The sequence below is a fragment of the Notolepis coatsorum genome (genome assembly GCF_963971535.1).
Source record: "Notolepis coatsorum genome assembly, chromosome: 18".
Lineage (NCBI taxonomy): Eukaryota > Metazoa > Chordata > Actinopteri > Aulopiformes > Paralepididae > Notolepis > Notolepis coatsorum.
The window spans coordinates 29,187,991-29,206,002 of NC_140182.1; the positions used below are offsets into that span (position 1 = coordinate 29,187,991).

General features: G+C 43.0%; 1 protein-coding gene across 1 annotated transcript in view; it reads left to right on the forward strand.

Moving 5' to 3' along the window:
- agbl2 (AGBL carboxypeptidase 2) overlaps positions 1–13,738 on the forward strand; it is a gene marked incomplete at both ends in the record, with an annotated part of 56,060 nt that extends 42,322 nt beyond the window's left edge. The window contains 5 exons of the mRNA XM_084335133.1: positions 2,761–2,857; positions 9,275–9,499; positions 9,863–9,896; positions 10,442–10,547; positions 13,421–13,738. Coding sequence (XP_084191259.1) covers positions 2,761–2,857; positions 9,275–9,499; positions 9,863–9,896; positions 10,442–10,547; positions 13,421–13,738 — 780 coding nt within the window. The remainder of the gene's footprint in view (positions 1–2,760; positions 2,858–9,274; positions 9,500–9,862; positions 9,897–10,441; positions 10,548–13,420) is intronic.
- Positions 13,739–18,012: the final 4,274 nt, after the last annotated feature.

Here is an 18,012-nt window from a genome sequence, read left to right on the forward strand (position 1 = left end):
TGGTCTGCATCCCCTTAACAATTGTATGTATTGAGCTGTACTGTACTGTACCCATTCTGCAATCTGTTAATAAAGTTTTCAATCAATCAATCAATCAAGAGTAGAAGAAGAGAGAAGGTACACAGTAGAGTAGAAGTACACATTGTGTACACAGTGTGTTAACATAAAAATGGGGTCCCCTGGAAAATGTGTAATGCAATCAAAATGTCTAAAAATGTTGAACTCCATGAAACACTGGATTGAAACTAGGGATGCTCAATATTGGCTTTTTTACCGATACCGATATACCGATATTGTCCAACTCTTAGGGCGCGTTCACACCTACTCTGTTTGGTCCACTTTAAGTGGACCATGGTCCCTTTAAGTGGACCATGGTCCCTTTAGATCGATAGTCCGTTTGGTTTGTACAGGTGTGAACGCAAACCGAACTATAATGAGGACCAAACAACCGAACCATGGTCCTCTTGAAAAGTTGGGACTCGGTTCGTTTCAATCGAACTATAGTACCTAATCCAGGAAGCAAAGTAGCCTCCAGTCCTGAGTCTCTCTAGACTGGCGCCGCACGCGGACAGTCTCTCTCTTCCTCCCTCTCTCTCTCCTCTCTAGACGCAGTCTCTCTCTTCCTCTCTCTCTCTCTACTCTAGACTCGCGCCGCGCGCGGACCCCCCAACTTTCTCCTGCGTGAGGACTCGGAGGACATTCGCGGACATTCAGATAAAGAAAAAAAAAGCTTAAAAAAAAAGCTTTGGGTAATTTCATAATAGCAGCGTGGAGCAGCTCTGTAACAACAACGCATCTCGAGCTGCTTCTATGCAGCTGTCTAGTAGTTGACAGCTTACGCAGGAAGGAAATCTCTCTCTCTCTCTCTCTCTCTCTCTCTCTCTCTCTCTCTCTCTCTCTCTCGCTCTCTCTCTCTCTCTCTCTCTCTCTCTCTCGCTCTCTCTCTCTCTCTCTCTCTCGCTATACACAGCTGTCTCCGCGAAATGCGGCTACGGAAAAAAGTATTGACTGTGCTTGCTGAGACGATAATTAATAGGCTAGCGATTCAAAACGCGCTGCTGTGTTGTGAACTATAATAACGTTAATTTAGCTGCTGCTGATGCATAATGAATGAATGGTGAGTTGTTTAAAATGACAACATACATGTGTTCATTATTTGATTTGATTGATCCGAGAGATTGCTCCATAATAACTGTGCTGCCGGCAACTGATTACGTTTGTGTCCAATAGATGCGACAGCATGTCCTTTGTTTACAAATTAGATCCGCACCAAACAGGGTAGTGTGAACGCAGACCAAAATTAAACAATGTATCATTTTCACATTTGGTCCACCAGAAAGTCCGGACTTTCCCCGGACTTTCAGATGTGAACACACCCTTAATTTCCGATACCGATATCAACCGATACCGATATATGCAGGCAGGGTCTCCCCCCCCCAAAAAACTGAATAATTTCAGGTAATTAACATTACATATCTCTTGTCGTGTAATTAACACAACATTATGCATACTTTGACAATAAATAAAATAATAATTTGTTATTACTTGCTTGCCTGGGTAAATAAAGGTTAAATAAATGTAAACTTTTTTTTTAAAACCGATACCGATATTTTCCGATATCACATTTTTAGGCCAATATCGGCCGATAATATCGGTAGGCCGATAATATCGGACATCCCTAATTGAAACACTTTACTTAATCAGACATCGTTTGCAGTGGGGTGCGGGTTCCCAATGTTTAGGAATCCCAGCATGTCAACATCATATTTCTGATGATGTCTTATGATACTCCATGTTCATGAGGGTCAATGATACCTCACAACTCACAACTTGTAAACTGGGGTATCATGGAACTTGCCCAAGTGGTATTTAGCACATGGTTGGCCATTCGAGTGCAATTACCTGGTGGCAAATTCGAGAAATGTTCCGACTTTTGATGAGGACCTGCCGACCACTCTACTGTGTTCTGAAGGTGGACAGTATGGCGAGGAAAGCCCTGGTCCGTCGTCCAATCACAGGACTTGGAGTCATCGGTCATGTGACCGTGTGGCAGTATGGTCAGCCAATCAAGGTAATGCTCTCAGAATACTTCCTTCCTCTCCCTATTTACTAAACACTTTACTGGACAACATTAGCATGTGCTCGTGTTTTCAGCTGTCTCCTTGTGTTTCGCATGCTGGTATAATCACTGTTTTTCTATGGTGTAATCAGTGTTTTTGTATGGTGTTATGTAATCAGTGTTTTTCTATGGTGTAATCAGTGTTTTTGTATGCTTTAATCACTGTTTTTCTATGGTGTAATCAGTGTTTTTGTATGGTGTTATGTAATCAGTGTTTTTCTATGGTGTAATCAGTGTTTTTGTATGGTGTAATCAGTGTTTTTCTATGGTGTAATCAGTGTTTTTGTATGCTTTAATCAGTGTTTTTCTATGGTGTAATCAGTGTTTTATATGGTGTAATCAGTGTTTTATATGGTGTAATCAATGTTATATGGTGTAATCAGTGTTTTATATGGTGTAATCTGGGTTTTTCTATGGAAGGGAGGAAGAAAACTACTACTACCTGCCAGGCGTTTAACTGATATTTTAATTGTTAAGCTGCTCAAGGAGCCATAGTTGCCACCACATCTTGAAACCATGGGGAATATTCTATGTCTGAATGCTGGCTGATACTGGAGGACTGCTGCTAAACCCTCTGTGGAGATGAGATGTGCATGATGAAAAATAAACTGTGAAATATTGCTGTAACTATTTAATTACAGGATGAATGTCTGCAAGCCATGAGGGCTGCATACCTCCACCGTTGGCCCAGAACACATCCACACCTCCCCTCTTCCAGAACCAAACCACCTCTCACAGGTATGTTAGGGCCTGGCTACCAAACCACCTCTCACAGGTATGTTAGGGCCTGGCTACCAAACCACCTCTCACAGGTATGTTAGGGCCTGGCTACCAAACCACCTCTCACAGGTATGTTAGGGCCTAGCTACCAAACCACCTCTCACAGGTATGTTAGGGCCTGGCTACCAAACCACCTCTCACAGGTATGTTAGGGCCTGGCTACCAAACCACCTCTCACAGGTATGTTAGGGCCTGGCTACCAAACCACCTCTCACAGGTATGTTAGGGCCTGGCTACCAAACCACCTCTCACAGGTATGTTAGGGCCTGGCTACCAAACCACCTCTCACAGGTATGTTAGGGCCTGGCTACCAAACCACCTCTCACAGGTATGTTAGGGCCTGGCTACCAAACCACCTCTCACAGGTATGTTAGGGCCTGGCTACCAAACCACTTCTCACAGGTATGTTAGGGCCTGGCTACCAAACCACTTCTCACAGGTATTTTAGGGCCTGGCTACCAAACCACCTCTCACAGGTATATTAGGGCCTCGCTACATTGACCCATCACTATTACTGTCCATTGGTTTATTTTTTATTTTTTTATTAGAACCTAATGTAATCATGCATTTGCAGAAACAACAGCATTGCTAACGGCACTGTATCCAACAGCTCCAAAAATCCATCCTCTCCTAACTTAAAATCGTTTTGCCATTCTACTTTTTCTCCCATCCCCCAATTTTTGTCGTTATCCCCCCTGGTCGTTGCACTGCCCTACTGTCGGTCTGGGGAGGGTGTAGACTACCCTACTGTCGGTCTGGGGAGGGTGTAGACTGTAGAGACTACCCTACTGTCGGTCTGGGGAAGGTGTAGAGACTACCCTACTGTCTGTCTGTGGAGGGTGTAGAGACTACCCTACTGTCTGGGGAGGGTGTAGAGCAGGGGTGCCCAACCTTTTTTTGAACCAAGATCTACTTTTTAATTTACCACCTAGCCGAGAGCTACCAGCCAAAATTGTACCTACTCTCGGCTAGTATTAGTATTAATAGTATTAGTAATACCCATTCAATATGCACTTGTACAGCACTTTATTCAACTTTGTCAGTGCTGTAAAGTTTAAACCTTTTTAAATCTTAGACAAACAAAACACTTTGCTTTCATGAAATATTGTAAGCCGTCATTTGAGGCTTTATAAAAGCAGCATAATGAACACAAATCTGTCAGTGCCGAGTCCGACCTCATCTTAAATAACAAACAGCAGTGCTTGTTGTAGTTAACAAAGAGAGGCAGAGTTGATTTAGCAAAAAAAAAAGATATATATATATATATTATTTTTTTATCGAATTTTATTAATCGAGATCTACTTGAAATCAGCCCGCGATCTACCTGTCGATCACGATCGACTGGTTGGGCACCACTGGTGTAGAGACTACCCTACTGTTAGATCCTGATCAAACTGGCCAGTATCACGTCTTCGTCTGTTTGGCTCTCCATCCAATTCCTCTGCGTTGTGTACTTTTAATGGTCCTGACGTCTACGACACTGGCTGATAAGATCCTATCTCTCCCGTTAGTGCAATCCATAAACCATACTAATTCTCCACCTCCGTAAGAATTCGACACTTCGACACCGTGAAATACCTTATGAGGAAAAGCGTTGTTTTATTGCTATAAACAGAACCTCATAATCAGATGTTATCAGATGTTATCAAATTGTATCGTCCTTGAAGAGTCTATTCTAATGATCTTTCGGTGCGTTCGTCTATCGTCCTTTTGTTATTCAGTCCAATAGTGTTCAGGCCTGGTCTTTAGCCTAACCCTCCTCGCGTTAGCCGAAGCTAATGATGATGTGGCATTCTCCCCCCCCCCCCCCCCCTCCTCTCTGTGATGAGGGGAGAGAGTGTCTTCTGTGTGATCTCAGTCCTACTCGCTCTTGGTCAGATTCTAGTCTGCCTACACCCGAAAACACCGTTCGACTTATAGATCTTCGCCGTAGCAACGACGGCCCGCCTTCTGGTTGTCATGCGACGTGCTGTCATGACAACTGCGTTAATAACCTTTCACACCATTAAACGTTTCATTCACTGTTGCATTAAAGAGGTCACCCCTCTCCCTCGCTCTGGGCCTACAGTACACTCGCTATCAGTGTTATGTCTTCAGCAAAACAAAACACCCTGCTCAGTGTGGTGCTCACTCGCTCTGAACCAACCTCTGCTAAGCCAAACACATTTCTGCCCTCTCTGACCTGGCACCGTTAGATGCTACCATCTTCCCCCAATCTATACATCACATACATTGAAAAAGCACCCCAAATCCCTCATTCCCCCATTTGATTCTTAATCAACCTTCAGAATCATAAATCATTATTTGGTTTTTCAATTAATTATACACAAAAATAGACTCATAACAATGAGGGCCCCGCCGTCTGCTGTTTTCCTTTTGTTTCCCATTACCCGCATCACCCCTAAACCAGAAAGGATAAACAACGGTCATGGAGGAGAGAGAGAGAGAGACAGAGAAAAACACAGATTGCAACTTTTCAGACGACACACCTAAACCCTTCGGCCCCCCTATTAGGTACCCCACGTCCAAATCAGAGCGCTCCCTTCCCTCTTACAGTACACCTCCCATCTTGGGCCGGTCCCGTCTTCTAGGGCAAGGGCCCCTTTCAGTGACGGCTCCTTTCCTGAGCTGGTCCCCCTCCCAGGGCGCGGTCCCCTAGGCAAAAATGTCTCCCCTGGTCTGCTACTGCTCAGTGTCTCTGGCTGTCCTCTCCACATCTGCTCCTCCACCGCCGCCGTCTCCTCTCTCTCGTCGTGGATGATCTGTGTCCCAGGCGGTGCCTGGCCCCTGCGGCTTCCTCCTCCTCCAGTCTGTCTCCTGGTCGTCTCCATCGCTGTCGGTGTCATTCCCCCCTTGAAAGCAGAAACACAACACCGGCAGTCGTCTGTACATTCGACTTCCCTTGTTTTGCTATTAGTCTACCACCTTCTCCACACCTATTATCCATCTTACAGGGCGGTTCCCTGTTTGTTGTCTTCCGGCGTGACACTAGCAGTTTCCGATACCCACTCCGCGCAACTCTTCATCCCAGTTTGACCCCCAGCGCGCGCCAGTTCTTCTGGTGACGTGTCTTCTGAAGACCCTGCCTATCTATTAGGTGTGAGAAGGCCCCACTGGAATTCAAACTATCTCTTTATTCCATAATTAACCCATTCAAATAACTGCACCATCTTTCTGTGCAATTCTTATTTAATCCATTGTATAATTAAACTCTATATCTAATATTATTATTATAATAATAATCCACTCTCTGTGCTCATTAGATTCACTATTGAATCACTCCCCCACTCCGCCACTAGATGGTAGTACAGGCCTATATCTAAATATTCCCCTATGGGTAATGAAAACTCCCCAGCACTACCCCCTCTCCGCCACTAGGTGGCGACCTACTCCTCCTCTATGGTGGTTTAGTTGACGTGTCACTTCCTGGTTCTTATCTGTTGTTATCTCCTCGTGGCTCACGGCCATCTTGTATCATCCTCCTCGTGGCCCCTTTTGCGGCCATCTTGTCTCGCTCATAATGGCTACTCTCTCAACCAAACAAACGCTGCCCTTCCTTCCAAGGCCTAAAAACACAGCTGTTTTTCCTCTCTTTCCTATCAGGGGACGCTTCTCCCGGACTAAACTCTTGCTTATCGGACATAATACACAGTTTAAGGTAAATTCCCGACCGACTTTCCTCCCGTCAAAACAAATTCCGGCCGTCTTGAGACCACAGCGACCAGTTTAAGGTGGGCCGTCTCAGGCGACAGTCTTGTCATAACAATCCCGCCATAACAGATTTCAGTCTGGTTCAGCACCCCCCCCTCTCCTCATCTCTCTCATTATGGCTCCTTCTGCCCTATTTTGCTTTCTTTCGTCATCTATGACTGTTTTGGTTCCCTTTCAGATAACACCTTCGATTTTCAAAACAAAACTGTGCCGCTCTGCTCTGTCCCAAAACACACTATTACAGCTGGCATTCTCCCTGTGTCAAACTAATTACGTTTTACGGATGCACTATTGTTCGTTTTCTTATTGGCTCACTTTATCTTTTCACCGTCAGTTGTTCTGGTCCATGGCGCTGTTTATCTCTCCGGCCTTGCTCGGCTCGCTCGCTGGGTCCATGGCGCTGGCCTTGCTTGCTCGCTCGCTGGCTTGGCTCGCGTCCATGGCTACCCCTTCACGCCTCGGCACTGCACACAGTCTCTTCCTTTCAAGCAACTTCAAAGCAAGCAATAATCCGGGTCCAAACGGCATCAACTGTTAGATCCTGATCAAACTGGCCAGTATCACGTCTTCGTCTGTTTGGCTCTCCATCCAATTCCTCTGCGTTGTGTACTTTTAATGGTCCTGACGTCTACGACACTGGCTGATAAGATCCTATCTCCCCCGTTAGTGCAATCCATAAACCATACTAATTCTCCACCTCCGTAAGAATTCGACACTTCGACACCGTGAAATACCTTATGAGGAAAAGCGTTGTTTTATTGCTATAAACAGAACCTCATAATCAGATGTTATCAGATGTTATCAAATTGTATCGTCCTTGAAGAGTCTATTCCAGGGGTCAGCAACCTTTTTGACATGGAGTGCCTGTTTGAAATATAGTTGTAACTAGTGTGCCTCAACAATATTCCATGCATCGTAATTTTTTTTTCTCATAATCAGGTCTTTTTAATGATAATTTTTACATTATTACATCATTATTGTTATTGTTATTATTAACAATATTATTATGATGGTTGTATCAACCCTAAATCTGAGTTGGGGGGGGGGGGGGAATGCAATGCAGACAAACAGCTGCATACAGTGCGACCATTTCACTCACATTTGCCCATTCATTTTTGGACACATCACACACCATTGGTGTGTGTACTGTACGTGTGTTGTCATAGCTCCACCTACAGGCCTAATGCAGAACACCAGGAGAACACCAGGATGTGAATGGAGGGTGAATGTGAGGTATATCGTGTAAATACATTTTGATTGATCGCAAGACCACATTGTAAAAACAATTATAATAAGTTACCAGAACTTAAAAATATTGAGTTCAGTTACTGTGCATTAAGGTTTTCAGTTTTCAATCCATAATAAGTTAACAGAAAAATAAGTACACAACCACATTATTTCAACCTAATAAAACTATGTTTATTGTCATTGTTTTAAGAACACAAGTTGACTTGGTAATACTCAACATTTTGAGTAAAAAAAATGGCTTTTAACATGTGCAATGTTCAATGAAATAGAAAAATAAATAATAAAATTTGTTGATTAATCCCACTGGTCACAATGGTGACCGTAATAATGTTTTTGTTATAAGGCTCTGCAAATGTTACTGAATGATGTAGCAATGTATTTCCAGCTAAATTGAAATAATAAACAAATAAAGGGTCTCAATTAAATATGTGGTAGTAAAAAGAACCTGTGGGAGGATTTCGACAAGATAAATGTGACAACAGTGCAAAATATTTCACTATAATATTTCAAAGCAAAAAAAAAAAGAAAATCTATTTTTTTTAATGCTGCCCCCTGTGCCTATGAAAATGCCCCCGCGTGCCTAGGGTTGCCTACCCCTGGTGTAGAGACTACCCTACTGTCGGTCTGGGGAAGGTGTATACTACCCTACTGTCGGTCTGGGGAAGGTGTAGAGACTAACCTACTGTCGGTCTGGGGAAGGTGTAGACTACCCTACTGTCGGTCTGGGGAGGGTGTATACTACCCTACTGTCGGTCTGGGGAAGGTGTAGACTACCCTACTGTCGGTCTGGGGAAAGTGTAGACTACCCTACTGTCGGTCTGGGGAAGGTGTAGAGACAGACTACCCTACTGTCTGTCTGGGGAGGGTGTAGACTACCCTACTGTCGGTCTGGGGAAGGTGTAGACTACCCTACTGTCGGTCTGGGGAAGGTGTAGACTACCCTACTGTCGGTCTGGGGAGGGTGTAGACTACCCTACTGTCGGTCTGGGGAGGGTGTAGACTACCCTACTGTCGGTCTGGGGAGGGTGTAGACTACCCTACTGTCGGTCTGGGGAGGGTGTAGACTACACTACTGTCGGTCTCCGATACATGTCGCCAGCCGCTTCTTTTCACCTGACAGCGAGGAGTTTCACTGGGAGAGTGTGACGCATGCAGAGGTTCACACCATCTCCCCCAGAGCCCCTCCCTGCTGAACAGGTGCCCCGATCGACCAGTAGGAGTCGCTATTGCAACAACCAGGACTCATACCAGACCAGAAGTGAATGAGGAACTTTGACACCTGGGAGGGATGCTGGTGTTGACAGCAGATGACAGTAGTGGCCGCTAGCTTACTTGTAGATGACCTTAGGTGTAGGTAAGACTCACAATTTTGTTTGTTTGACAAAGTTGTACTAAAGTGAACTATCCCTTTAACAGGGCAGCCAGAGGAGAGGGGGAAGCGTCACTGTTCAACTCAGCAGCTGCACCTTAGCGCCGTCCTGCTCCCGCTGCCCCTCCCCAGCTCCCGTGTCCTGGAGCCCCCCCCTGGAAAGACCCAGGTCCTCCCCAGCTCCCAGCTGCCCCGTGTCCTGGAGCCGCCCCCTGGAAAGACCCAGCAGCAGCAGACACCTCTCTCCTCCGTCTCTCACCAAGGCCTGAGAGGTGGGTCAGTGGTGGTGGGGAATCCACAGTGATTCTTCTTTGGTCTTGTGCTAACTGCTCCGTAAGAACCTGTAAACACACATCAGCATATGGCTGGAAGACATACAGACATGTCCCCTTCATCGGGAACCCGTGGGATGTTTTCTCTTTTAATATATATTGTGATACATACATGATGGGATTTCTCACAATATCATTTCTGAAATATCTGAGAATGTTAATTGAAAATGACTTCTCATCACCCTGCACTGCGGTCATCAAAGTCCTCCTGAACCTCTTTGTTTTCTCCATATCACCAGAGACACTCCCTGCTACTGACCGTTCTCCTGTACAATCTACGTGTGTGTCTTTCTCCTCCCTCAGGTCACCTACCAGCTTCACTCACAGCTGTGCTCAGGTAACAATAGCAGGAAACATACTGCTACCAAGTGAATGCACTGTTAATTAACATACTGCTATTGTAGTAAGTGAATACACCATTACATAACATACTGCTAGCAAGGGAATACACAGTTACCTAACATACTGCTACCAAGTGAATGCACTGTTAATTAACATACTGCTAGTAAGTGAATACACTGTTACCTAACATACTGCTAGCCAGAGAACGCCTGATGATATATTGCTTTGGAAAATATCTTGCCATGATCTGAATGATATCACAGAGATGAGGGACAGGAACCAACCAGCCTCCTTTCTCCTTGGGAATCAGTGAACAGGTGCCAGAAACCATATTTAGCTCAACTTGGGAGGCATTTTTCTTTTGCACGGGGCAATGCAAAATTAATGAACACTGTGGAGTGTAAAAATGGCCGGATTTAGCACGAGGCTAATTTCCATCCGTTGTCCCCATACATTTACTGCCATATATATCTGTCACACTCATAATGTCGGCTAATCATCTAATTCATTATTACAACGATATCCATGTTGTTGTGTCAGGTCCCCTCCAGTCGTACAGCTGAAGGTGGATCGAGAGAGGGTTTCCTCCAGCGGCCAGGAACCTCTGCCCTCTTCTTCTAACGTCTCTCCAGCCGCCCGGGTCTCAGTACGCCACCTCATGGCACTGGACCCTCACTACACCTTGCGGCACACACAGCCCCCCAGGAATCCCCAGGAGAGAGGTGACACAGGTGAGGCTCTCATTCACAAGCTGAGCGGCAGCTCGGATCTAACCCTCTCACAACCACACTACAGAAGGTTAATAATAATAATAATAATAATAAACTTTATTTGTATAGCACCTTTCATACAGAAACTGCGGCTCAAAGTGCTTCACAACAGAAAAAAGACAGGCACAAAATGAGCACATAAGTGCAGAGATATAAAATCACAGTTTTTTACATTAGGATCTAACATCGCAACAGGCCACCTTGTTTATGGTTTGATTCAGTTTTAAATAGACAATAATAAAAAGAGTAAGATAGAATAGACAGAGTAAAATAGTGCACATAAAGTGCAGACATATAAAATCCCAGTTTTTTACAGTGCAATAAAATTGTTCTGGATTACTGTTTAACAGTTCAAAGTCGTCTTTACCTTCTCTGTTTGGTATCCACAGTTTAAAACTTGACAGTCTTCCCTCCTGTTTGATACAGGTTAACCCTTTCACTACCACACTACAGACGGTTAACCGTCTGTAGTGTGGTAGTGAAAGGGTTAACCTCCTGTCATGTGTCAGTGAAAGGGTTAAATAACAAAAAAAAAGTTGGGGTTCCCACTCGTCCTGGAAAACCTGTAAATTCAGAGACTAGATTTCCAGTCATGGAAAACCTGGAACATTGACTAAAAGTGACGTAAATATCCTGGGGAATGTCATGTTGTTCTGGAAATGTTTTATTGTGTTTTAGCCCCTCACTCAGATCGCCTATGTAAACCTAGGTGTGTATTTAGTTTGAGACTCAACTGTTTTTGTGGCCCATGCTTTGTTTTGGCCGCCATGGCATTTAACCCTTTCACTGCCACACTACAGAATGTTAACCCTTTACCGTTTGATAGTGCAGCAGTGAAAGGGTTAACAAGCTCATGCTTATTCTCCTCTTGTTTTTAAAGTGCCGTAAAATCCTGCAAAATCCTAATTATTACAAAAAACGTACATTCTGTGCAGCTAAAAAGTACATAATCTTTGAGTTTTACAGCAATGTACAGCACAGTGCTACTTCCCTATTAAACTATGTACGTCATTTAGGAGGAATTGTTGGCACACAGGAGTTGTTGCTAACAACAAGAGGACCTTATTGTACAGTTATCAGTGATGGTGTAACAGTCACCTGTAATGAACCTGAGACAGTGATCAGTGATGGTGTAACAGTCACCTGTAATGAACCTGAGACAGTTAGCAGTGATGGTGTAACAGTTACCTGTAATGAACCTGAGACAGTTACCTGTAATGAACCTGAGACAGTGATCAGTGATGGTGTAACAGTCACCTGTAATGAACCTGAGACAGTGATCAGTGATGGTGTAACAGTCACCTGTAATGAGACAGTGATCAGTGATGGTGTAACAGTCACCTGTAATAAACCTGAGACCGTGATCAGTGATGGTGTAACAGTCACCTGTAATGAGACAGTGATCAGTGATGGTGTAACAGTCACCTGTAATAAACCTGAGACAGTTAGCAGTGATGGTGTAACAGTCACCTGTAATGAGACAGTGATCAGTGATGGTGTAACAGTCACCTGTAATAAACCTGAGACAGTGATCAGTGATGGTGTAACAGTCACCTGTAATGAGACAGTGATCAGTGATGGTGTAACAGTCACCTGTAATGAGACAGTGATCAGTGATGGTGTAACAGTCACCTGTAATAAACCTGAGACAGTTAGCAGTGATGGTGTAACAGTCACCTGTAATGAGACAGTGATCAGTGATGGTGTAACAGTCACCTGTAATGAGACAGTGATCAGTGATGGTGTAACAGTCACCTGTAATAAACCTGAGACAGTTAGCAGTGATGGTGTAACAGTCACCTGTAATGAGACAGTGATCAGTGATGGTGTAACAGTCACCTGTAATAAACCTGAGACAGTTAGCAGTGATGGTGTAACAGTCACCTGTAATGAACCTGAGACAGTTAGCAGTGACAGGTGAAGCAGTCGTGTAGACATATAAAATCACAGTTTTTCACATTAGAATCTAGCATCCCAATAGGCCACTTTGTTTATGGTTTAATTCTATGGCATAAAATTACATAGAAAACAAGCATAGAAAAGATAGCAGCAAGGTAAGGCAAATCAGATTCATAAAATGACATATAAAACAAGCATAAAAAAGATAGCAGCAAGGTAAGGCAAATCACAGTTTCACAAAATGACATATAACCTACAACATATAACAAGCATAAAAAAGATATTACCTAACATACTCAGGGACCTTAATTTTGGGAAACAGTTTTTCATCCATGCTGTTTGGTCATGTAGTGTTTAATATTGTTCATGTTTTTTCTATACAAACTTGTCCTCATTTATTCTTTGCACCTGATCTTTTGTAGTGTTTTTAACATCATCTAACATCGTCTATCATCATCTAACATAATCTAACTTCATATATCATCATCTATCATCATCTAACATCATCTAACTTCATATATCATCATCTATCATCATCTAACATCATCTAACATCATCTAACATCTTACTCTACCTTAGGCCTCACACAGAATGTTTAGAATGCCCATTTCTTGGTTACCAGTGCCTTACAGGCAGCCATGTTGGAAGAAAGAGAGGCTCATGGATGCACCTGCCAAATAGATGTCCACCTCAAGTAGTTGTACAGAATGTACACATGGTGGCTGGTGTTCGTTTGAATATGTGCTGCTAACATCTGCTCTTGTCATTGCGTCACTGGCTGATCCTGGACCAGCTGGCTCAGTGCTGCCTGGGAGAGGACTGGACCCTGAGAACTCACTGACTGATCCAGCCGGCTCAGTGCTGCCTGGGAGAGGACTGGACCCTGAGAACTCACTGGCTGACCCTGGACCAGCCGGCTCAGTGCTGCCTGGGAGAGGACTGGACCCTGAGAACTCACTGGCTGACCCTGGACCAGCCGGCTCAGTGCTGCCTGGGAGAGGACTGGACCCTGAGAACTCACTGGCTGACCCTGGACCAGCCGGCTCAGTGCTGCCTGGGAGAGGACTGGACCCTGAGAACTCACTGGCTGACCCTGGACCAGCCGGCTCAGTGCTGCCTGGGCTGCCGGGGAAGAGGTTGGTCCATGCGCAGCTCAACGCTACACTAGTCAATAGATTTCAATAAGAAGAAATACATTTCATTAACCCTTTCACTGCCACACTACAGAAGGTTAACCCTTTACTATCGCACTACCAACGGTTAAATCGGGACAAAATGATATATAAATATCGATATTTTTAATTATGATAAAAATATTATGTATTATTATTATTTAATTTTAAACAACTAATTTATGTTTATTTTGCAGCAATTCTTTGTCGTTGCCGCCATCTTGATGATGATGAATAGTTTATTTTCGGTCTTTGTTTACAGATAAATCAAAAACACACATGTGTGGACTTTCAAAAGAAAAAAAGAAAAGAAAAAATCACAAATGTAGCTACCTATTCAAAGTAAGCTCACACACAAAATCCAAACTCAATGACCGAAAAAAGGAATAGGCTGAAGCACATGCTTATTTTTGTCTATCCTTTACAATTCTTAAAAACTAAATATACTTTAATATAAGAAAGAAAACATAAAATATGCTGCAAGATAAAATTTGTCCCCATTTTTTTAAGAGAAAAAAAAGATATTTTTTTATGTTTTACTCAAAACTGTGCTCCTGATTTATTTTATCCTTCAGTGCCTTCAGTGTCAAATGTTCAATACTTTTGTCTTCAGTGTAATCTTTAGTGTTACAGATTTCCCCATTCAAAACTACCACAGTGATCTTTCTCATGTTATAGTCGGTGGTCTCTGTATATTGAATGCACAGTGCAGAGTTGCAATTCAACTGAATTTACATGAAATAGGGAGGTTTTAACTAAAACATGCCACAAGACCTAGTATTTTAGTATAGTATAAAAAAAATGTATACATTTTTTTTACACATGCAAAAAAATCGATAAGTGACGCCACTTATCGATTTCACGCAGTTATCGATAATTATCGATAAATGGTCTCAGCCTTACATTTATTGTCATTATACAGCACAAGTACTGTACAACAAAAAGGGGTTTGGCATCCAACCATGCAAATGTAACAGTAAAGTGCAATAGTAATATACAATGTACAGGTGATTAAACTGGGTATAAAATATATAAATTAGTACTACTGAGTAATAGTGCTAATCAGATGTATGTACATAGTTGTAATATAATATGTACAGTGATACAGGTATAAAGACACCAGGGTAGTAATCATACTGGCCAGCAGTGTAACTTAACTAATAAGAGTAGGTAAGGGATATGTACTAGCTACAGCTATAGACACTATAGTATCTACAGATATGTAAAATGGTTATGTCTGACCAGTCTCTCTGCAGGCTCCAGAAGCGCCGTCTGACCACCAGGCTGCCTCCCTCTGCTACAGAGGCTCCCAGGGAGAGGAGGGTCACCAGGCTGCCTTCCTCTGCTACAGAGGCTCCCAGGGAGAGGAGGGTCACCAGGCTGCCTTCCTCTGCTACAGAGGCTCCCAGGGAGAGGAGGGTCACCAGGCTGCCTTCCTCTGCTACAGAGGCTCCCAGGGAGAGGAGGGCCACCAGGCTGCCTCCCTCTGCTACAGAGGCTCCCAGTGAGAGGAGGGTCACCAGGCTGCCTCCCTCTGCTACAGAGGCTCCCAGGGAGAGGAGGGTCACCAGGCTGCCTTCCTCTGCTACAGAGGCTCCCAGTGAGAGGAGGGCCACCAAGCTGCCTTCCTCTGCTACAGAGGCTCCCAGGGAGAGGAGGGCCACCAGGCTGCCTTCCTCTGCTACAGAGGCTCCCAGTGAGAGGAGGGCCACCAGGCTGCCTTCCTCTGCTACAGAGGCTCCCAGTGAGAGGAGGGCCACCAGGCTGCCTTCCTCTGCTACAGAGGCTCCCAGTGAGAGGAGGGCCACCAGGCTGCCTTCCTCTACTACAGAGGCTCCCAGTGAGAGGAGGGTCACCAGGCCCCTGGAGTCTGCCCCACCGCAGGCTAGAGAACCCTCCAGCTGACAACTACATCATGGACATGCACTACACATACTGTACATGCTGATGTAAACAGACTGTCTCAATCCTGATAAAACATGCCATGTTTTATTTCAACACACTTCTTTTTATTAGTATAAACTACAATATAAATAAAGGGGGAGAATAAAAATAGCACCAAACATTCAAACAATAGAATACTAGCGCCAGTGTTTTGTTGATGGTTTCTGTGTTGTTATTACTGTATATTGTTGTTCTTCTGTGTCATTAAAGCCTTGTTTTGTAGTGCTGGCACTATGATGGACACGTCTTTATTGTCTCTGAGTATGAGGCTTCAACAGGCATGTTAAGAAATATAATAATAATAATAAACTTTATTTGTATAGCACCTTTTAAACAAGAATCGCAGCCAAAAATACATACAATAGACATACAATAGATATCATTTTATAGATTTTTTGAATCTTTGAATAAAAGCAATGCCAGTGCAGACATAGAATTCAGTAGAAATAGGTATGACATTAGCTTAAAATAAGACATAATAAAAGCAGTGCAATAGAATAGCTCTCAATTACAATACAATAATCAGTGTGCATGTATTAAAAGGCTATGGTGAAGGGATATGTTTTTAGCTTACTTTCTTTTTTTTTTTTTTTATTTAGTGATCTAGCCTCCCTAAGGTGTTCACAATAGAAATGTTTACTGTACCTTTATTTTATGTTTTACTTAATTGTCTTGGTTTCGTTCACATGCCAAGACATTGATTCTCTATGTATTTATTATTTTGCCACGTATGTTTTGTCATACAATGACACAGAGCCACGGTTGTCATTTAATGGTGATCACAATTACAATCACCTGTTGTCTCACACGCGTAGCCTCCATGCAAAAGAAAAACAGATTAAAGCTGTGAAGCAAGAGGGTGTTGGAACCCACTGACAGACTATCGTCACAGCCTGAAACACCCTCCTACACATTGCTGTACGTCACACAGCCTGAAACTAGGGGTGTAAAGTAATTGAGTAATTGTACTTTTACTCAATTACATTTCAGAGAAAAAAAACATTTTTTTACTCCTTACATTTAAAATGGAGACCTACAAAGTACAAATATCGCAGGTCCAACCATTTTAATTAGTACATTTGTTTCTCTGGCCGAACTAACGTTAATGTTATTAATCATGCGGCAGCACTTTATTTTAAAACAGCCAATCAAATCCCCATCAATGGAAAATTAACCCGCCCATACCCATGCTGATTGGTCCTTGTGCAAGACTAGAACGTGGGGATCTTTGACCTGCTATCAGAAGAATAGAAGAATAAAAGTTTTTACTTTGACATTTTAGTACTTAGTACATTTAAAAGTAGAAACTTTTTTACTTTTACTCAAGTGTGTTTTTAGCCAGATACTCTGACTTTTACTTGAGTACGATTTTGAGACGGTACCCATACTTTCAATTAAGAATAATTTCTGGGTACCTTTTTACACCCCTGCCTGAAACACTCCTACACAGAGCTGCCTGTACGTCACACAGCCTGTGGAATGTCATCCAACTCTGCAGTGCATAGGACTATATTATGGTTATGTTATTATTAGATGATATGAGGAAGTACATTTGTTGCATGGAACAAGTTTAAAAAAGACCAAACCTTTATGTAAAAGTAATTTATTACAGTACAAAAATATCTATGCAAAAATACACTGTACAGAAAAGAAAAGTGCAAACAATAATTTCTTTTTATTACATGGCGTTTTAACATTAGCTGAAATGCTTGATTGTGATTAGTCAATAGCGCTGTGAATTATTTTTCGATAATATAATCGCTATAATCATCTGTGATTATTGGCAATAATGACCGCTGTTCGCAGCTGGAGCAATCAAGCCCACTGACACACACTGCATCAGTGCAATCAGTCCACACACCTGCCGGCTGCCGGCGATAATAATAATAACTTTATTTGGGCTGACAGCGGACGGAGCCACAGAACAACTGCGTCTGCATTTGATCTCGTCTTGTCGATGGTGTAAAATGAATTAGGTATATTGTTAGTAAGTTAGCCATGTAATAAGCGGGATAATGTATAGCTATACTCGGTCATTGTTGCAAAATAATTGACCTTCACTACGTTTAGAACACCTGGGCGAGGCGCCTCGGTATTCTAAACTCCGTGTCGGTCAATTATTTTGCGACAATGACCTCGTAGCTATACATTATCCCTTACATATAACCTTTTAACACGTTTCTTTAATAACTCACCACCATAATGAATGGTCACACACTTATTTGATTTTGTACAAATAACCCCGCCTACTTTGGAATTATCTTTGAATAAACAAATTGCAATTCAATGAATGAGTGTCTTTTCTCCAGTGTTTTAGAGTAGTTAC